General features: G+C 41.8%; 2 protein-coding genes and 1 long non-coding RNA gene across 13 annotated transcripts in view; 2 read left to right on the top strand and 1 right to left on the bottom strand.

The window, feature by feature from the left end:
- Positions 1–10540, top strand: part of GART (phosphoribosylglycinamide formyltransferase, phosphoribosylglycinamide synthetase, phosphoribosylaminoimidazole synthetase) — a 30839-nt gene extending 20299 nt beyond the window's left edge. For 5 of the 11 annotated variants that reach the window (XM_081572910.1, XM_081572916.1, XM_081572915.1 and 2 more), the window contains 7 exons: positions 665–871; positions 1339–1476; positions 2467–2597; positions 2839–2980; positions 3630–3745; positions 3827–4058; positions 4438–4844. In XM_081572910.1, coding sequence (XP_081429036.1) covers positions 665–871; positions 1339–1476; positions 2467–2597; positions 2839–2980; positions 3630–3745; positions 3827–4018 — 926 coding nt within the window. In that variant the 3' untranslated portion in view covers positions 4019–4058; positions 4438–4844. Of the gene's footprint in view, positions 1–664; positions 872–1338; positions 1477–2466; positions 2598–2838; positions 2981–3629; positions 3746–3826; positions 4845–7739; positions 7811–10400 lie in introns of those variants that run through there. The other 6 variants (XM_081572908.1, XM_081572911.1, XM_081572914.1 and 3 more) reach the window with 3 other exon arrangements.
- Positions 6470–17266, bottom strand: LOC145539241 (uncharacterized). Its single transcript, XR_014077662.1, has 4 exons — positions 17130–17266; positions 13709–13805; positions 11674–11735; positions 6470–6858 (listed from the first exon to the last, which is right to left on the bottom strand). It is a non-coding gene; the product is annotated as an uncharacterized LOC145539241 (long non-coding RNA).
- Positions 17267–17617: 351 nt separating this feature from the next.
- On the top strand, positions 17618–21298 carry DNAJC28 (DnaJ heat shock protein family (Hsp40) member C28). Its single transcript, XM_081572936.1, has 2 exons — positions 17618–17705; positions 18634–21298. Exon 2 carries the CDS (start codon positions 18684–18686, stop codon positions 19824–19826), a length of 1143 nt encoding a protein of 380 aa, XP_081429062.1. The 5' UTR covers positions 17618–17705; positions 18634–18683; the 3' UTR covers positions 19827–21298.
- Positions 21299–21709: the final 411 nt, after the last annotated feature.

Here is a 21709-nt window from a genome sequence, read left to right as displayed (position 1 = left end):
GCAGTGGGGCCAAAAAAAAAAACAGTTTTTTAAACAGACTTAAGTCTAGCTTGTTTGTTGTTTTTGTTTTATTTTTTGGCCCCACTGTGCAGTTTGCATGATCTTAGTTCCTTAACGGGAATTGAACCTGGCACGTCCTAACCACTTGGACTGACAGGGGTTCCCTAAACTTTAAAATAAATGCAGAGGGGCAGAGTATTGCTCTTAAACATTCTATATAGCATAAGTTTTCTACAGTAGTATCTGCATTTCCAAGTCTGTAAATAAGCCACTAGTTTTGCATCAAACTTAGGGTGCATTTTGGTCGTCATTAAGACCCAACTAGACATTCTCAGAAGGGTAGTATGCCAGCCTTTGCTGGAATTCAGCCCCATCAGAGCATCTGATTCATCAGGGGATTTCTAAGGATCTAGTTAGTTAATTCAGCACAAAACTAATTGAGCAAAAAATTTGCTCAATTGTAAATACTGGCCAAGTGTGACACAAAAGTATTCTTAATGCCTTAGTACAGATAGATACCCAGAAATCTTCTGAAAGGCCAGTTAGTAGTTTCACCTTATATAAAACAGCTGTCCTGGTTTTAATTTCCATAGCTTTGTAAATGTGCGTGGTTTTATACTTTGGGTCAACAGTAGATTAAGGAGCAACTCTTGCCTGCTTGCAGATGCCCAGACCTGGAGGGTCCCCAGGATCTTCTCATGGTTACAGCAGGAAGGCCACCTCTCTGAAGAGGAGATGGCCAGAACATTTAACTGTGGGATTGGGGCTGCCCTCGTGGTATCAGAGGACCTGGTGAAGCAGACTCTGCAGGATATTGAGCAGCACCAGGAAGAAGCCTGGGTGATCGGCAGAGTGGTTGCATGTCCCGAAGGTAACCTGTTCCTTACTCAGTGCCTCTTAGATCTATAACCTTCAATATAACTGTGCCCTGCCTTAGGAGCTCTGCCCACCTTTTATTCCGAGCCATTGCTATAGCAACTATCTTTACACAACTGTCACATGGAAATATCCCACACGTCTCTTCATTTCTGCCTCAGGGTCTGACACGTGTGTGTAGCAATCACACACACAACCACACCCTGCAGGAAGTAACTCTTGATCAGTAGGGTGAGAGGTAATGAGTCAGCACCTATTTGAGAAACAGAAGGAGGGAGTGGTTCTGGCTCAGGCTGTCTGCATGGCTCCTTTGAGGGACCCAGTGGGGTCAAGCCCAAGTTGCCCACAGTGGTGACCAGCTGAATAACACACTCGGTATAGTTTTTAAAACACTTCTCTTTCCATATTATTGTTAATTCACAGTTGTTCTTGATTTACTTATTGGGTGTGTTTGCACCAAAGGTTCTCCTCGTGTGAAAGTCAAGCATCTGATTGAAACCATGCAAATAAATGGAGCAGTATTGGAGAATGGAACCCTGAAAAATCATTTCTCTGTTCAACCGAGAAAGGCAAGAGTAGCTGTCTTAATTTCTGGGACAGGTGAGACGTGGCTCCCTCTTTACTACAGAGCTGTAGAAATGCTCTTCCTTTTCTCCCATTCTTCACCCTAAAAAAACCTCCAACTGTGAGAACACTGTTAGTAAAGTGAGGCTGGATATTATTAAGGAGTGTTAGCTTTTCTGCATCCTCAGTCCTTCTACTTTTCTCAGGCATTTTAGACAGCTTCTAAAAGAAAATTAGAGGGTGTTGGGAAGATGGTTGAAGAGAGAGAAGCTTTTCTAGACAGAATGCAAATTGCAACTTTTTGATTGTAGCTTTATAGTTGAAAAGTTTTAAGACAGTTGAGGCTTTTTATAATTGTCATCAGTAATTTAATACAAAATTTTCATTTGCCTCTTGTGGGCAGAGGGGTAAAGTAATAAGAGTGTTGTTTTCTCTCATGGATGGATACAGCATGATTTTTTGGCTTGTGGGGTTGAACCCAGGCCTTTGGCAGTAAGAGGACAGAGTCCTAACCACTGGACCACCCAGCAGTTCCTGCCACTGTTTTAAGTGACTTTGCTATGAACATTCTTGTAAATATACAACAGGTTCTTAAGCACATAGTGGATTCTTTCTTTAAATTACATTCTCAGAAATATAAATGCTTTACAAGTCCATTTTAAGGTTTCAGTATACTTTAGACCCAAGTTGATGGTAAAGCAAAGAAATGATTGTAAGGGGTCATAGTGGTTTATTCTTGAAAGTGTTGGGGTTTTTTTCTTGTTTGATTAAGCAGCTTGTTCCTCATCCTTCAGTTTTAACATGTGTTAAACTGTTTCTACTGCTATGCTAAATCATATTTTGTGCTCGTGTTTTCATGAGATACTAATCCATTATTCCAAGAGGAAGGAAATGTAAAATCCTCACATATTTTGCCAATCTTTTCCAAGACATTTTTATTCAAAAATCTTTGACCATTCCCTATTTGAAGTATATAAACCTTTTAAAGAAGTATCCCTTCACCTCTGTTTTTCTGCCTTTTTTCAGGATCGAACCTCCAAGCTCTCATAGACAGCACTAGGGAGCCAAGTAGCTTGGCACACATTGTTGTTGTTATCTCCAACAAAGCTGCAGTGGCTGGCTTAAATAAAGCAGAAAAAGCCGGAATTCCCACCAGAGTAAGTTACTTTGAAAAGTATCTTTCCAGATTATTCAAGTTTATAATCTGCTCCTAAGTGTTCTTAAGACATCTGGATTTGGGGTGGCTACTAGGCTTGCCTTTCCATTCTGGTTCATTCCTTCATTCTTGACATCACATGTGTCTTCAGATGGTCAGTGTGGTCTATTTGTAGGTTGGATTTTAAATTATTTTTGGTTAATTTGTTGGAAACAGATGGTACTTACCTGTTTCTCTTCTAGGTAATTAATCATAAATTATATAAAAATCGTGCAGCATTTGACACTGCAGTTGATGAAGTCCTTGAAGAGTTCTCCACAGACATAGTCTGTCTTGCAGGATTCATGAGAATTTTGTCTGGCCCCTTCGTCAGAAAATGGAATGGTAAGCAAAAAACTGATACCACATTGAGAAATCAACTGAAAATGACTCTAGGGTGGTTAACTTACCAAACCATCCCAGTCATGAGAGATCTACTATGACATTTTATTTTGACATACATAATAATTGAATTTCCTTTGCCTTTAGCCCAGAGAATGACCCAATGGTGACTTATCCTCCTTCATCAGTTTTCTTTGGTGTGCTGTAATTATGTTTTCTAAGATAGCTTAGGTTGCTTTCACATTACTACAAATATAATATTTCATCTTCTGGATAAATACCAGGAGGAGACTTTTTTCCTTGTTTAGAAGTGTGAACCATTGCCAGAAAATGGCAAAGAAGGCACTGTGGTCAGATTACACAGGATCTGCTGTTAATGTCAAGAGCCCGCTGAGCCAGAGTAGACCCCTTCCCACCTGGCTTTAAGTCACTGCCGGCACCTGCTCAGAGTCCCTCATTGTATCTTCATCTGTGCAAGGCAGAAACCTGCTGCCAGGGCCTCCTTGGATGAGAACGTGTGTTTCACTTTTCCTCATTTCTGTCTTTGACAGTGAAAACACCCAACCGAGAGAAAGCTTGATCCTGTTGACTCCTGATTCTAGACAGGAAAGTGTACATTGCAGATTCTGACCACGTTTTAATTCATTTCCAGGGAAAATGCTCAATATCCACCCGTCCTTGCTCCCTTCATTTAAGGGTGCAAATGCCCATGAACAGGCCCTGGACGCTGGGGTCAGAGTCAGCGGGTGCACCGTGCACTTTGTAGCTGTGAGTATGGCTCGTGATGAGTATTTCAGTGCCAGCTGCACTGCCAGAGGTAATGTTCAGAACCTCTGCTTTCTTTTCCAGGAGGACGTAGATGCCGGGCAAATTATCTTACAGGAAGCCGTTCCAGTGAAGATGGGTGACACTGTTGAAACTCTCTCTGAGAGAGTAAAATTAGCAGAACATAAAATATTTCCCTCAGCCCTCCAGCTGGTGGCCAGTGGAGCTGTACGGCTTGGAGAAAATGGCAAAATCTGTTGGGTCAAAGAGGAATGAAGCGTCATCACCCAGGAATGGAGACAGCTTTGAGAGCATTGTAGGTGCTGCAGGGTGACTGTTTATCATGGACTCAGCCTAAAAGATATATGAGACATCTATGTCTCTCTCGTTCACTGTAGTCAGCAACTGCCATCACGTGATGTTCTAGGTACATAAGTTCCTATAGGTACCTTTGCTGCAAAAACAGTCAATTGATTTTTTTCTAGTGAGTTCACTCAACATAATTAAGTGCCTACTATGTACATGCCAAACACTGTCCTATGAAGTTTTTTAGAAAGTTGGAAGATACAAAGCAAAATGTTATTAGTTGATAAAATCACATGCTATAATAAAAGCAGAAGCTAGTACCAGGATGTAAATTAGAAAAACCAATCCATTTGTGACTTAAGAAATATAATTTTCCAACCCTTATTTAGACACTGCTGCTGCTACTGCTGCTAAGTCGCTTCAGTCGTGTCCGACTCTGTGCTAATCCCCACAAAAAGGAACCTGGACTCCATGGAAGGCAGCTGATCCAGTATCTTATGAAAAAGGTAGTGCATAGAGGCAATGCATAGAAGGGTGAAAACAAGATGTTAAAATCTTCTGTATATTACCATATGTGAAATAGATCACCAGTCCAGGTTTGATGCATGAGACAGGGTGCTCAGGGCCAGAGCACTGGGATGACCCTGAGGGATGGGATGGGGAGGGAAGTGGGAGGGGGGTTCAGGATGGGGGACACATGTACACCCATGGTGGATTCATGTCAATGTATGGCAAAAACGACTACAATATTATGAAGTAATTAGCCTCCAATTAAAATAAATAACTTGAAAAAAAATCTTTTGTTAACGAAATATGGATGTTTGTCTTCAGTGTCTCTGTTTCTATTTGTGTAAGCAGGATTAAAACAAACAAGCCCCTACATTGTGTTCAGGTATAAAGATATGAGATAGGTAGGGGCAACAGGGTTTTACTTTCAGTTGTGTTGGTTACCCGCAGTAGTCAATGCATTCATTAAGTGTCAGTTCCAACATGTTCAGTAAGCAAGATATTCTAAAGAGGAATGTTATTAAAAATAAGTACAAGGAATCCCCTGGCAGTCCAGTGGTTAGGACTCTTCACTTTTCACTGCCAAGGTCCTAGGTTCAGTCCTTGGTTGGGGAACTGCAATCCCCCAAGTTGTGCTAAGTTAAGTAATGTGCCAAGTTGAGTTAAGTAGCTCAAGTACAGTGTGGCATTTCGTAACTGGTATAGCTAGTCCCTCATTACTTATTGTCACCAGAGTTTTCTTGGCTACTCTCCCATGCTAAGCAGTCAGAACCACAGCCAAACTGTGCCCAGGGAAGACTGGCAAGGATGGATGCCATGGCCAAGGCAGGCTCCCTCGGCCTCGCTTCAGTGAGCACTCACTTTGTCACTGCTTCCACGACTGACATGCACCCTGACTTCCTCTATCTGGGTCACTTGACCAGGCAGGATCATCTGACTGGTCAAGTCTAGGTCACTCACCCTGCTCTAACGGCCTGGGGTAAAGAGACTAGGACACAGCCTTTGGGTTGCCTCACATGATGGTGGATGTCCCGCATGACAAAGGATTCCCATGCTCAGAGGCCCCAATTTGATAAAGGCCCAGCTCCAAAGGTCATGTGACGGATGCAGCTGCAAGAGGTTTGGGAAGGTTAATAACATTCCATTGGTTTTTTGAAGTTTACATTATGCTGACATTTCCTCTTACCTTTTTTATCTGCCTGAACTGCTTTTTACCAATTAATTATCTGATAGGTAATTTTTACCTCCTCCATCCCTACGCTCTTTTAGACAGTCTTTTAGCCATTCTTTCTCAAGCCATGTAAACCTTATATTAACCACAACACAAGGCTGTAACCAGAAATAAGCTAAATGTCCATTAGACAACGAATCAAGCAAATGTAGACTATCCCTACAATGAAATGTTACCCTGCCATAAAAAGGAAATAAGTACTGATTGCAACATGGGTCAACCTTGAAACATACTAAGTGAAAGAAGCCAGTCACATGACTGCACATTTAAGATTCCACTTATGTGGAATGTCTGGAACAAGCAAATCCTTAAGAGACGGAGGAGATGAACAGTCTCCCAGGGCTATGGGAATAGAGGTCTTTGGGGATGATGATCTCTGCAGTGTCTCTTGGGGTACTGAGAACATAGTAAAATCGATTGTGTGAACATGTTGCACCACCTCGTGAACACACAGAAACCACTGAACTGTACTCAAAAATGAATTGTGTGCCATATGAATTATAGTCAATAAAACTATTCTCCCAAAAGATACAACTCCTGTTACCATAAAAAGATGAATTTGTAGTTTTTGGAATAGATCAAGATTACTTTTCATCTTAAAAAAAACATCAAACTTACATATAAAATACTTCCACATAGAGCAAGAAGTCACTTAAATGAGTACAGACAGGACTTGCCATGCTTTGTGACAGGATGCCACCCGCTTTATAATGCCCAAATCTCAGCCTCTGCACCAGTGTCAAAGCAAATCTCAGAGTCTGGGTGAAATAGAAAAGGAGAGCCTTACTGCTCTGCCAGGTAAAGATGGGCACAGAAGGCTCCTGGCTTGAAAAACTATGTGTCCTAACCCAGAAGGATTTGTCGAGTTTTATAAAAACACTTCAAGGGTGGAGTTGCTGACAAGGTTGGGGTGTGTGCGGGGTCACAGGTGGTGGGTCTCCTGGCCTTGATGAGTTTTCCGGTCCCTTTAGTCTTGCCTCAGCTGGTTTCTTGGCTGCTCCTCACTTTGATTAGCAACTGTGCAAATCCACCCTTTGGAACTCAGGGAAGGTCATGGAGGCTGGAGTCTTGCCTACAAGAAATGGGGGACAGAAAAGGTTTCCATGCCCAGGAGCTCACAGGGAGCCCCTGATTTCAAAACCATACCAAAGACTATCCACCTGAATATCAATTCTAACCTAAAATTGTCTGTTAACCTGGTAGTTCCCTGGCTAAGCTTCTTAAAAGTGCCCCACCTGAGCCCCACCTGTATTGTGAGCATTGCAATAAAGCATTGCATGAATACTTCATTACAAATGTGCTCAGTCACTCAGTCATGTCTGACTCTTTGCGAGCCCATGGACTGTATCCTGCCAGGCTCCTCTGTCCATGGAATTTCTCAGGCAAGAATACCGGGAAAAAAAAAAAAAATACCGGAATCGGTTGCCATTTCCTACTCCAGGGGATCTTCCCAACCCAGGGATCAAACCAGCGTCTTTTGCACCTCCTTCATTGGCAAGGTGGATTCTTTACCACTAGCACCACCTGGGAAGCCTAATATTACAAATAGATTTATTTTTTAAAAGGTTCATGAATTGAAATATTTGTGGACACTGAAGTCAAACTGCATTTTAAATGTTTCTGCACCACAAACTTCCAAAATTAATAGGAAGAAAGTTTTCTGGAGCAATATCACTCAATCCCTTGACTGCTGTTATAAGCAAAAACAAAACAAGGTCTATCATTAAAAATCATTTGTAATTAACTATTCAGCTGAGGGACTTCTCTGGCAGTCCAGTGGTTAAGACTCGGTACTCTCAATGTAGGGGGCACAGGTTTAATCCCTGGTTGGGGAACTAAAGATCCGTATGGAGAAAAGATCAGCTGACAAATCTATTAGATTGTGTTGAAAGCCAAGTATTGGAAACCCTCCAATTTTGTAAAGAATTTATTTCCTCTTCTCCACCTCCGCAGCAAATCAGCCTTTTCAACCATGCCTTCATTTGGTGCCCTGAGGGTGTTCACAGCACCCTGTAAGATTTAAGGTAAGTGTTAGGTGTGCCTTTTGCAAAATAAAGGAAGAATAAAGTTCAAAGGGCTTCCCTGGTGGCTCAGCAGTAAAGAATGCACCTGCCAATGCAGGGGACACAGGTTCAATCCCTGGATCAAGAACATCCTCTGGAGGCAAGGGAGAAAGGGGAAGATACCCAACTGCATGCAGACTTGGGTGAAATCTCAAAAACAACAGCGTGATCTTGGTTTGTTTCCAAGACAAACCATTCAATATCACAGTAATCCAAGTCTATCCCCCAGCCACTGATGCCAAAGAAGCTAAAGTTGAACGCTTCTATGATGACCTACAAGACCTTCTAGAACTAACACCAAAAAAAGATGTCCTTTTCATTATAGGGGATTGGAACACAAAAGTAGGAAGTCAAGAGATACCTGGAGTAACAGGCAAGTTTGGCCTTGGAGTACAGAATGAAGCAGGGCAAAGGGTAACAGAGTTTTGTCAAGAGAACACACTGGTCATAGCAAACACCCTCTTCCAGCAACACAAGAGATGACTCTACACATGGACATCACCAGATGGTCAATACTGAAATCAGATTGATGATATTCTTTGCAGCTGAAGATAGAGAAGCTCTATACAGTCGGCAAAAACAAGACCAGGAGCTGACTGTGGCTCAGATCATCAGCTTCTTAATGCAAAATTCAAACTTAAACTGAAGAAAGTAGTGGCCATTCAGGTATGACCTACATCAAATCCCTTATGATTATACAATGGAGGTGATGAACAGATTCAAGGGATTAGATGTGGTAGACAGAATGCCTGAAGAACTATGGACAGAGGTCCATAACACTGTACAGAAGGCAGTGACCAAAACCATCTCAAAGAAAAAGAAATGCAAGAAGGAAACGTGGTTCTCTGAGGAGGACTTACAAACAGCTGAGAAAAGAAGCAAAAGGTAAAGGAGAAATGGAAAGACATTTCCAACTGAATACAGGGTTCCATATAATAGCAAGGAGAGATAAGCATCTTTTAATGTTTTAGTGGTTACTTGTACGTCTTCTTTGGTGAAATGGGCTTCTATGGTGGCTCAGATGGTAAAGAATCTGCCTGCAACACAGGAGACTTGGGTTCAAGCCCTGGATAGGGAAGATACCCTGGAGAAGGGAATGGCTACCCACTCCAGTATTCTTGCCTGGAGAATTCCACAGACAGAAGAGCCTGGAGGGCTACAGTCCCTGGGGTCACAAAGAGTTGGACATGACTGAGTGACTAACACTTTCAATTGGTTGAATGGTATTCAAATCTTTGCTCATTTTAAAACTGAGTTAAATTTCTTTTTATTAATGAACTTTAAGAGTTCTTTATATATTCTGGATATCAGACTCTTATCAGATATGTGATCTGAAAATTGTTTCTCACATTATGTGGTGTGCACTTCCAGTTTCTTAATGGTGTTCTTTGAAGCACAAATATTCTTAACTTTGATGAAGTCCAGTTTTCTATTTTTTATTACTTGTGCTTTTGGTATCATATCTAAGAAACCATTGCCAAATGCAAGGTCACCAAGCTTTACACCTGTTTCCTTCTAAGAGTTTTATATTTTTGTGTGTGAAGTTGCTTCAGTCATGTCCGACTCTCTGCGACCCTATGGACTGCAGCCCTCCAGGCTCCTCTGTCCATGGGATTCTCCAGGCAAGAATACTGAAGTGGGTTGCCATGTCCTCCTCCAGGGGATCTTCCTGACCTGGGGATCAAACTCGTGTCTCTTACGTCTCCTGCGTTGGCAGGGAGGTTCTTTACCACTAGCACCACCTGGGAAGTCCTTTGATCCATCTTGAGTTCATTTTTTAATATAATGTGAAGCAAGGGTTCAACTTCATTCATTTGCAAGTGGATACACAGTTGTTCCAGCACCACATACTAGAAAGTCTATTTTTCCCATTTGTCTTGACACCCTTGTCAAATATCAATTGACCAAAAATGCATGAGTTCATTTCTCGACTTTCCATTACATTTCATTGATATCCTACCTTCATTGTCTATCCTATGCCAGTACCACAAAGTCTTGATTACAGTAGCTTTGTAGTGAGTTTTGAAATAAGGAAGTGTGACTCACTTTTGTTCTTCTTTTTCAAGACTGTTTTTTATATTCTGTGTTCCATTTTATATATATATTTGGCTGCATCAGGTCTTGGTTGTGGCATGTGCAATCCCTGACCAGGGATCAAACCCGGGTCTCCTGCATTGGGAGTGTGGAGTCTAAGCTACTGGACCACCTGGGAAGTCCCTATTCTGTGTACCTTGACTTGCCATGTAAAGTCAGGATTACCTTGTCAACTTTTTTCAAAAAGGCTGAGATTTTGAAAGGAATTTAACTTGTAGATTAATTTGGAGAGTATTGCCACCTGAATAATATTGTCTTCCAATCAATGAATACAGGATGCATTTCCTTTTATTTGGGTCTTCATTTCTTCCAGCAATATTTTATAATTTTTGTGTCTCCTACCTCCTTGGTAACATGTATTCCTAATTGGGTTTTTTATTTTGATACTATTCTATTTAATTTTTTAAAAGCTGATTGATTGTTTTTTTGTCACCCTGCTTATTTAACTTATACGCAGAGTACATCATGTGAAAGGCCAGGCTAGATGAAGCATAAGCTGGAATCAAGACTGCCAGAATTTTCAACAACCTCAGATACGCAGATGATACCACCCTTATGGCAGAAAGTGAACAGGAACTAAAGAGCTTCTTGACAAAAGTGAAAGAGAAGGATGAAAAAGCTGGCCTAAAACTCAACATTCAAAAAACTAAGATCATGGCATCCGGTCCCATCGCTTCATGGCAAATAGATGGGGAAACAGTGGAAACAGTGACAGACTTTATTTTCTTGGGCTCCCAAATCACTGCAGATAGTGACTGCAGCCATGAAATTAAGATACCTGCTCCTTGGAAGAAAAGCTATGACCAACCTAGACAGCATATTAAAAAGCAGAGACATTACTTTGCCAACAAAGGTCCATCTAGTCAAGGCTATGGTTTTTCCAGTAGTCATGTATAGATGTGAGAGTTGGACTATAAAGAAAGTTGAGCGCCGAAGAATTGATGCTTTTGAACTGTGGTGTCGGAGAAGACTCTTGAGAGTCCCTTGGACTGCAAGATCCAACCAGTCCATCTTAAAGGGAATCAGTCCTGAATATTCATTGGAAGGACTGATGCTGAGGCTGAAACTCCAATTCTTTGTGAAGAACTGACTGAATGGAAAAGACCTTAATGCTGGGAGAGGCTGAGGGCAGGAGGATAAGGGGATGACAGAGGATGAGGTGGTTGGATGGCATCACCGACTCCATGGACATGAGGTTTGAGCAAGCTCTGGGAGTTCGTGATGGACAGGGAGGCCTGGCGTGCTGCAGTCCATGGGGTCACAAAGAGTCGGACATGACTGAGCAACTGAACTGAACTGACTGCCCTGGGTCTTTGTTGCTATGAGCAGGCTTTCTCTTCTTGTGGTGATTGAGGGCTACCCTTTCGCTTCTCACTGCTGTGGCTTCTCTTGTTGTAGAGTATGGATTCTATACGTGGGCTTGAGCAGTTTTGGAACATGGGCTCAGTAACTGTAGCACACAGATTTAACTGCTCCACAGCATGTGGGATCTTCCTGGACCAGGGATAGAACCTGTGTCTCCTACATGGGTGGGCAGATTCTTTACCACTGACCTAGTAGGGAAGCCCCACATAGGACTTTAATTGCTGTTGAACAAACTCAATGCATAGGAGAAAAAGAAGATAATGGACCTTAACTCCAGATAAAAGTCTTTTTCCGGCCCCCTGCAGTGGAAGTGCGGAGTCCTAACCACTGAACCACCAGGGAATTCCCTTATTAAAATTCTTTACCTATAAATGAAGTCCTAAGTTTCCCAAGGACTGATGAAGGCTCTCCCTCCTGCAGTTGGAATCTCAAAAAAAGAAAAGGAAAAGATAGCAGTAATCATGTGAGGTGATGATATGTTAATTTGTTAATCAGTGTGATTGTGATGATTTCACACTTGTACATATACCAAATTGCACACTGTAAAGGTAAACAATTTTTGTCAATTACAGATCAATAAAACTGGAAACAAATTTTGAAGGGTGAGAAAAAACAAGAATGGGGACTTCCACGGTGGTCCAGGGGCTAAGACTCTGTGTTCTCAGTGCAGGGGTCCCGGGTTTCATCCTCAGTCAGGGAACCAGATCACACATGCTGTAACTAAAAGATCCCTCATGCAGCAACTAAGACCCAGCGCAGCCAAAGACAGAGATAATTTAAAAAAAAAAAAAAAGAAAGCAAACATAGAATAGCTGTGCTGTAAAACAGTGATTTTGATAAACATGTTGGGTAAATGTTATATGGGCTGAAAACAATTCAAATCTTGATTCTCAGGCTACTGCTGTGCAGTTGTTTTCCCCACTATTAGCCTACAACTGGAAGTATATACATTATTCACTGTTTCAAAGAATAGAAACATTCAGTTCAGCTCAGTCACTCAGTTATGTCTGACTCTTTGCAACCCCATGGACTGCAGCACACCAGGCTTCCCTGTCCAACACCAACTCCCAGAGCTTGCTCAAACTCATGTCCATGGAGCCAGTGATGCTATCCAACCATCTCATCCTCTGTCATCCCTTTCACCTCCCATCTTCAGTTATTCCCAGCATCAGGGTCTTTTCAAATGAGTCAGTTCTTCCCATCAGGTAGCCAAAGTATTGGAGTTTCAGCTTCAGCATCAGTCTTTCCAATGAATATTCAGGACTGATTCCCTTTAAGATGGACTGGCTTGATCTCCTTGCAGTCCAAGGGACTCTCAAGAGTCTTCTCCAACACCACAGTTCAAAAGCATCGATTCTTTGGCACTCAGCTTTCTTTATAGTCCAACTCTCACATCCATACATGACTACTGGAAAAACCATAACTTTAACTAGACGGACCTTTGTTGGTAAAGTAATGTCTCTGGTTTTAAATATGCTGTTTAGGTTGGTCGTAACTTTTCTTCCAAGCAGCAAGCATCTTCCAATGCAGAAAATGCAGGCTCAAAGGACAATAAATCCTTATGTTGATTCAATACCAAAAATGAAAACTGGCATCCTGGGTTGGGGAGGGTAGTTTTTCATTAGCAAATTTCCACAAATCCTGTGTGTGGCCCTTACTGACCACCTTAGGATGTTAGATAACTGATTAACCCACTAGGGAAGATGAAGAATGGAAAAATATTCAAATGAGTGTGAATCTCCTCTTTTTCAGGTTACCTTTTCCCAACCCTTCTAGATTTTCAGTCTTATTATGCTAGTTAATTAAGTTCATCTACTTCTTTCTTTTAAAGTTGACACTATCTACAACAAACACTTCCTTGATTAGAGTAAAAAAGGAACTGATATAACCAAACTAACAATACTGTTCCTCAATTCTATTTCAATAAAATAAACCAAAAACAATGAATTGAGATGGCACCCAGAGGAAAGCAGATTCATGGTGTTTCTGGAAATTGTAGTTTCAGAAGATACAACTCGCAAACATCATTGAACAAAATGTGACTCTAGAATTCAGATGGAACCATCCATCAATCTGCAGGGGGGTGTGATTTTGGTTACTATGGTACCACAACTTACTGGAAATAAATCAACTTCTTTGCAGTTACCACAGAACCAGCAAATGAAACGAAGGAAGGAAGGAAGGAAGAGGGGCCTCTCTGGTGGTCTGGCAGTTAAGAACCCATGTGCCAATGCAAGGGACACAGGTTCGATCCCTGGTCCAGGAAGATCCCCATGCTCCCCTGCAACTAGAGAACTAAATAAAGCCCATGCACAGCAACAAAGACCCAGCATGGCCCAAAATAAATGAATCTTTTTTTAAAAAAAGAAGAAATAGATGGAATTAAAACACAGCCCTCACCTGCTTTAGTCAAAGCCTGAAACTATATCCAAGAACAAAAAACAAGTGTTACTTTTCCAGTGCCAAGCTTCTTGCAGTAGCTCAGTATTTAATGTAACTATAAAGTAGGAAAAAAAAATTTAATAACTTTTTTAAAGTATCACATCTATTTTCCACCCACTCAGAAACACAATTAATGACTAAGTTTAATGCTAATGGAATTCTTGCCAACTCTCTACCCTCCCTGGTTCATGGTGAAATTTGTTTCAAAATGCTCAACTCTATTGTAAGAGTACAGAATTACGAAAAAGATGTTTCAAACTAGGACATGTTACACACATGAAATCCAATAGACTTTAATTTAAAACCAGCCCTTTTGTACAACATCATACCACATTTCAGTTGACAAACTTGAAGTGATTAATTAAGACTTTGTGGAAAAGAACAGACTGAGGTTCAAGCATGTTGATTTGAATTATGACATAACTTTAAAGTAGTTAACAATTTAAACTGAAAATGAACAGGTTTAAAAGTCTATGGAGTTTAAATAAGCAAGGTAGCAGATCACATAAAAAATGATAGTTAACCAGGTGTCCATGGTGGCCCAGTGGTTAGGATTTGGTGCTTTCACCGCCATGGGCCAGGATCAGTCCCTGGTCTCGTGAACTGCCCAAAGAGGCACGATCAAAATTCAAAAAAAGAAAAAAAAAAAAGCTAGTCAACCTATGTTTGGTTCCGACTTTAAATCTGATCCTCTGACCACATCTTATAATCACTAGGACTGTTGACTACAGAGTATGCAGCCACCCTTTAAAAGGAAAAGAACTACAGTTTTCTTTTCTTTTTTAATATTTATTTGGCTGCACCGGGTCTTACTTGAGGCATGCAAGCCCTTGGTTGCAGCATGTGAGGTCTAGCTCCCTGATCATGGATCAAACTCAGGCTCTCTGCATTGGGAGTGTGGAGTTTTAGCCACTGGACTACCAGGGATGTCCCTGCATTTTTCTCTTTAAATGGGAACTATATTTTCGATGGTGAACTCTTTCTGCCCGTAACTAAACTGAGAAATAATGCTTTGGTTTATCATTCATTTGACCTGCTGATTTAAAAGACTATGGGTTGCTCTCACAGACATCATCAGGACAACTGTTGAAACTGGAATACAAAACTGTACATTAAATAATATTTTCTCTATGTTAAATCTGTTGAATTTGTTAACAGAGGTATGACAATATAAGAGAATGCCCTTTCTTTGATGAAACAAATACTGAAGTACTTTGGAGTAAAGGAACATAATACATGCAATTACTTTTAAATGATTCAGAATATATATATGTATATATATATATATATATATATACACACACACACACATATATATATAGAGAGAGAGACAGAGAGAGAATGGTAAAGCACCTCTTGGTAGCTAAACCAATGCCAGAAACTGCCTACCTCCAGGTTTCATATACATAAGAAAAATAATCTCCTAGGTCAGTTAGGTAATTTACACTTTGCAGTTGAGAGTGTGCTTTACTGATTACTCAGCTGACTTCAATTCACTTTCTACATGTAAAGAATCATACCACAAAGCTGACATTCTGAAAAGAGCAATGGACTTAAGAGTCCCAGTAACTTACAAAGTCTAGTCACTTAACCAAATTACTTAACTACTTGGACTAAAGTATAAGTTACTTATAAGATGCAAACATCAAAATCACATTTGTGACTAGTGCATTGTATTGAATAAAATACAAAGTGCTACATAAGTATGGGTGGTTTCTAAAACTGTGTGCTTTCCCCACTTTTACAGCTGTGTTTAAAATACTGACTAGAAGAATTCAAACTTGTAGAAACATTTTCTTTCACACTGGAGTTCTTTTATGTTCATTGTTTGCTTGTAAGGAAATCCCTCTGAATCAGAATTTAAACCATTTTCTGCATACCTAGTAGAAGGTAGCAAATTATAGTCAAAGCTATGGTTTTTCCAGTAGCCACGTACCAACGTGAGAGTTGGACCATAAAGAAGGTTGCACACCAAAGAACTGATGCTTTATCGGTGCTTTCGAACTGTGGTGCCAGAGAAGACTCTTGAGAGTCCCTTGGACTGCCAGGAAATCAACCTTCATTGGAAGAACTGATGCTGAAGCTGAAGCTCTGACACTGTGGCCACCAGACGCAAAGAGCCAACTCACAGGAAAAGACCCTAACGCTGGGAGAGACTGAAGGCAGGAGAAAGGGGCAACAGAGGATGAGATGGCTGGATGGCATCACCGACTCAATGGGCATAAGTTTTAGCAAACTCCGGGAGATGGTGAAGGACAGAGAAGCCTGGGGTACTGCAGTCCATGGAGTCACAAAAAGTTGGACACGACTGAGCAACAATTACTCAGAAGCCTTTCTAGGTTAGTACGTACCTATTTCTGGCTTCTTTCAGGAGACATCGTCATAACAACTACAACAACAAAACTGAACGTGCCAGGCAGACACAATGAGAAGAGGCTTACATACATTGTGTAATTTTCACAAGAAAGCACTGCATTTGATGCAATTATTATTTCATCATAAGTAAAATGGGGGAAACAATAGCGCTTACCTCAGAGGGCTGTTGTAAGGATTTTAAAGGACTATACATAGCGCATTTAGTACTGCTGCTGCTGCTAAGTCGCTTCAGTCGTGTCCGACTTTGTGCGACCCCATAGACGGCAGCCCACCAGGCTCCGCCGTCCCTAGAATTCTCCAGGCAAGAATACTGGAGTGGGTTGCCATTTCCTTCTCCAGTGCATGAAAGGGAAAAGTGAAAGTGAAGTTGCTCAGTCGTGTCCGACTCGTAGCGACCCCATGGACTGTAGCCTACCAGGCTCCTCCATCCATGGGATTTTCTAGGCAAGAGTACTGGAGTGGGGTGCCATTGCCTTCTCCGGTATTTAGTACAGTGCCTGGCAAAAGGAAGGGCTAAATACACGTTTATCATGTGCTGGTACAATCATTTGACAGATAAAAACAGAAACCCAAGTGTAAGCAAAAACGATTTTCAACTCAGGTCTGATTGCCCAAGGTTCTGCCTCTTTCTTTAAAGAAAAAAAATTATCTCCCTGTACAGGAGAGAGAAATAGTAAATCCCCACAACAGTGGCTGAACTTAAAGCCAGGAAACACACCTAATTTAATTTTGTCCTCGACTGTTCTCACCCACTACCGACGCCTGGCTAAATGAGCTGCTCGCTACGTTCCTGAACTAATAAAAAGACCAGCTTTCTAATCTGGGTTAACTAGATCTTTCTGAGGTAGAATTTCCTGAGAAATTTCGGAGAGGGTGTCCCCGGCTGCAAACCCGAAGAGGCTGTCCAGGTCCTGTTCGGGGAAACGGACTGGTCTCCCCCTTCTCCAAACAATTTACTGAGGGGCGTCGCCCTCCAAACCACTCGGACTTCAAAGGTCCCCACCTACACCGGCCACAGGCTACGAGAAGCCCCACACCTCTACAGAGCCGCCACAGCGTCCTTTCCGCCGCCTCATCTCCCCCACCCTCCCTCTTCCCTCCTCCCTCCTCCCGCCTCCCTCTTCCCTCTTCCCTCCTCCCTCCTCCCGCCTCCCTCTTCCCTCTTCCCTCCTCCCTCCTCCCGGAAGCAGTCTTGCGCGCGCCGCACTTCCGGGCGAACTACATCTCCCAGAACCCCCCTCGATCGATCCATCTTCCACTCCCGGTGGGGGCGGAGGCGGAGCTAGTGCCCAGGACGGGGCGGGGCCTCCCAAAAGGTCCTCCTGTCCTCTTGAGAAGACTAGGGCTTCAAGGAGATTCTGGGGTTCCCTGGTAAGGTAGGACATCTGTCCCTATTAGGTATACTGCCCGCCGCACCCGAGGGTTCCCTCTGTGTAGAACGCAGATGGTCTAGTCCAGCGGCGACGCTTGCCGCGGGCCCCCAGCGGAGACGCCTGTAGCGCGAAGGGCAGATGGCACACGCATGCGCAGTGGCGTAGCATGGGGGCTGGAGCCGCTGAGCCGCTGAGCCGTGTCTGAGGTGAGTAGGGGGCGGGGCGGGGCGTGTCCAGCGTCGGGACTGACCGCTCCCCCGCGACGGCCACCGTGGGCACCATCACCGAAGTCCCAGTTAACCCTGGAAGTCCTCGATCATAGCTGTCCAGAAATTGGCGTCCCCGGGAACTCAGTTTTAGCATGTGTACATCAAAGTCCTATTTTCAGTGAAACCATTTCCAGCATTTCATTGCCGTTACCTTCGTACAAGACTGCCTTCCTCTTCTGTACCGTGCCTTTTAAAAATAATAGCTAACGTGTTGAGAGGGCTCACCCTTTCATCTTGGTTTTTTGGCTTGCAGCGAATAGCTCCTTCCTAACAAGCTGCAGAGCTTAAAGTCTTTTTTGGACATTTGATTCTATTCAATTTAGTGTCAGACTAGGTACATACTTTGGTGTGTTCTCTGATTATTTCACATAAATCTCCTCGTGAGAAGACTCCTTGGGACAGTAAAGACAATGATATATTTGCTAACTAAAGAAGTAATGGTGTCGATGAAGTTCATGATCTGCTGGGGATACAGACAGTTAAACAAGAGGCTTATTGGGCCCTAACCCTAACCATTTTGCTTCCACCTTGTTATTGGATTTGGTTATGTTGCTTAACCTTCTGGGTCTACATTTTCTCATAAAACGAGAAGGTTGGATTAGATGATCTCTTGAGAACTTGCCAGCTCTAACATTCTGGGGATAGTTAGTGAGGAGTAGAATCTAGATCATATCGCGATATATCAATGTAAGACATCATCAACTTCCATTTCTCTGCTAACACAAATGAATCGTGGCTCTGAGAATTTTAGCAGCAGCATTAGAAAGAACTGCCCTTATTGTATGCGTAATTTTATCCATATTGCTGAAAATATGAATTTAGCTGATAATACAACTTTCTTCATCCTATATTTGTTGTTTTGTAGATCAGTGCTAGGGAAGAACTCTGGGTGCCATAAGAAACACAACGTATGTGATGATGGCTCAGATCTTAAGATCTCATCTGAGAAGTGCTTCAGTGATTCCTAATCGAATGAAAATGGGTCCGTATCTTGGTGTCATTAGAACTAGAATGATGTCAACTCATAAATCCAAAAGGAATATGAGAGAATATTATGGGCTGTTGAATCTGGATGAAGGCTGTTCTGCAGATGATGTCAGGGAATCTTTTCGTAAGCTTGCCAAGCAATACCATCCGGACGGTGGCTCTAGTACTGCTGATTCTGCAACGTTTATAAGGATCGAAGAAGCTTACAGGAAGGTACTTTCCCACGTGATAGAACAGACAAATGCCAGACGGAGTAAAGTTGAAGACACAGAGGAAGAAGAAGAAAAATTCAAATATAAAACACCCCAACACAGGCATTACTTAAGTTTTGAGGGTATTGGTTTTGGGACTCCGAGTCAACGAGAGAAGCAGTACAGGCAGTTTAGAGCAGACCGTGCAACTGAACAAGTGATGGAATACCAAAAGCAGAAACTACAAAGCCAGTATTTCACTGATAGTGTCACTGTTAAAGATGTAAGACACAGTAAGGAACGAAAGATAACTCAGGCAATAGAGCGTTTGGTGGAGGATCTCATTCAGGAATCAATGGCAAAAGGAGACTTTGACAATCTCAGTGGGAAAGGAAAACCTCTGAAAAAATTTTCTGGCTGTTCATATATTGATCCTATGACTCACAACCTGAACAGAATATTGATAGATAATGGATACCAACCAGAATGGATCCTAATGCAAAAGGAAATAAAGGATACCATTGATCAACTCAGAGAGGGAATTTTAGTGTCGAGGAAAAAACTTGGGAATCCAATGACATCAGCTGAACAGAAACAGTGGAACCAAGTTTGTGAGCAGTTTCAAGAAGACATCAAAAAGCTAAATAAGCGAATTGATGATTTTAATTTAATTGTTCCCCTCCTGACCAGGCAGAAGGTCCATTTTGATGCACAGAAAGAAATTGCCAGAATCCAGGAAATATACAAGACCCTTATAAAAACAAAAGAAGTCAGGGATAAAAACCCAAATAACACTGATCCGGGAGAAGGAGAGAAAACACCTGGAGTTAAGACAGGTTTCTTTAACTGGATGAATGTGTGGAAATTTATTAAAATATGACCATCTCAATGTTCACAGTACTGCCCCAGATAATTTTCAGTAGTATTAACACCACACATAGAGGCTGAGGTTTGTTTCTATAACACAAGAGTCTGAGAACTGTGCACCTCTGTACTTTTCACAAAACAACCCACATCTCCAGTGATGTGTAAGTGAGTGAGAGAGCTGTAAGAAACTGAGTCAGAGAACTATTCAACCAGCTTTGTTCTGAGGACATAGCAAAACGAGGAAACAATACATTTCAGAGCATAAATCTCAGTCATCAGGTGAAGGCAGTTAGGGCAGGAACTCAGGCTGGGAATCAAAGGGTATTCCAAAGTCTTCGTGCAATTTTAAGCTCTAGTAATTAAAAATAGTTGCTGTTTCCCATCTTCAAACAGATACTTCAACAGCAACAACTACAGTGTATTATGAAAAGTCGAAAAATGAAAGAAGTGTGGACTTTAGGCAAGTAAACCCCCAAATGATATATGTTTTTTGCAGGTTTGCTGAATTTATACACTTGAATTTATTAAAGCACAAAACTAGTCAAGACTTTTGGGACATTCTCTATATGGTTGGAAACGTTAAGACAGGAAATTGGTGTAATGGAGTTCTGGCACTCTTCTTTTCTTTTCTTTTTTGTAAAGACCTTCTCTGTGGGTACTGAACAAAGAAACCACCAAACATCTAGGTTGTACTTTGTCCTGTCTAACTTCATGAGCCATTGGCAGCAAAGATCCTTCAGCCAAGCTAACTGATTTAGCAATTCTAGAAATAGACTCCAATGGCCACTTTAAAAAGTTAATTTTCTGACCTCTCAGAGGTGGGTTCAATAGAAACAGTTTCACTTATGGCTTCATCTCTAATCAGAGTCAAAATGTTGGCTTTACATAAACCTATCTGAAGCCTCTCTCTTATGTATCACACGTCTCAGGGGCTTTTTCAGTGAGAGGAATACATCAGTTTACCGTCTTAGGGATCCAGTTACCTGTCTTAGGAACCCTTTAATAAGCAACTACAAGGTGTCAGAATTCTGTGCTCACTTGCAGCTTTGGCAAATGAGAAGAGATTGACATCCATGAGACTGTGTCCCATCCACTCTCAGAATGATCTCACTTTTTAAGGTCTGTGTAATTGCCTTATTCACAGAATCAGGCAACTAGAAGGATATGGAGACTGGTCAAAAGGAGCTGGTCTGTTTCCTTATTTAATTCAGAGTGCTGTACTATGGAAGTGCCTCAGAAGCATGTCACTTGCCCCTCTGATTTTGGAAGAACAAGTTATTTTGTAAAGTGTGTGATAGGTAAAATTACATCTTCAGAAGGAAATTTCAGACCTTTCTGCTTAGATGATAGGGCATTAATTGGTATAATATGTGATTATTTTGTTGAATGAGTTATCACTAGCTTCTGCAATGATACATTACTCTATATGCAATTGTGACCAGTGTGAAATAAGAGCTTTACAATAAAAACTATTGTTCCAAAACATTTTAGAAGATGATGCTTCTATGAATCTTGTTAAATATTAGAATTAGATACATGATACCTAATTATGGGGCTTCCCTGATGGCTCAGTTGGTAAAGAATCCGCCTGCAATGCTGGAGACCCTGGTTTGATTGCTGAGGTGGGAAGATCCACTGGAGTAGGGGCAGGCTACCCACTCCAGTATTCTGTCCTGTAGAATTCCATGGACTGTATAGTTCATGGGGTCACAAAGAGTTGGACACAAGTTAGTGACTTTCACTTTCACTTACCTAATCACATTACCACAACATATATAAAGGAAACCGTTTTTTTTGGTTGTGCTGGGTCTTCATTGCTGCTCGCAGGCTTTCTCCACTTGCGGTGAGCAGGGGCTATTCTTCATTGCGGGGCTCAGGCTTCTCATTGTGGTGACT

Source organism: Giraffa tippelskirchi, chromosome 2 (assembly GCF_054371585.1).
Source record: "Giraffa tippelskirchi isolate mGirTip1 chromosome 2, T2T-mGirTip1v1.2.pri, whole genome shotgun sequence".
NCBI classification, from domain to species: Eukaryota; Metazoa; Chordata; class Mammalia; order Artiodactyla; family Giraffidae; genus Giraffa; species Giraffa tippelskirchi.
This window is presented reverse-complemented; position numbering and strand designations above follow the sequence as displayed.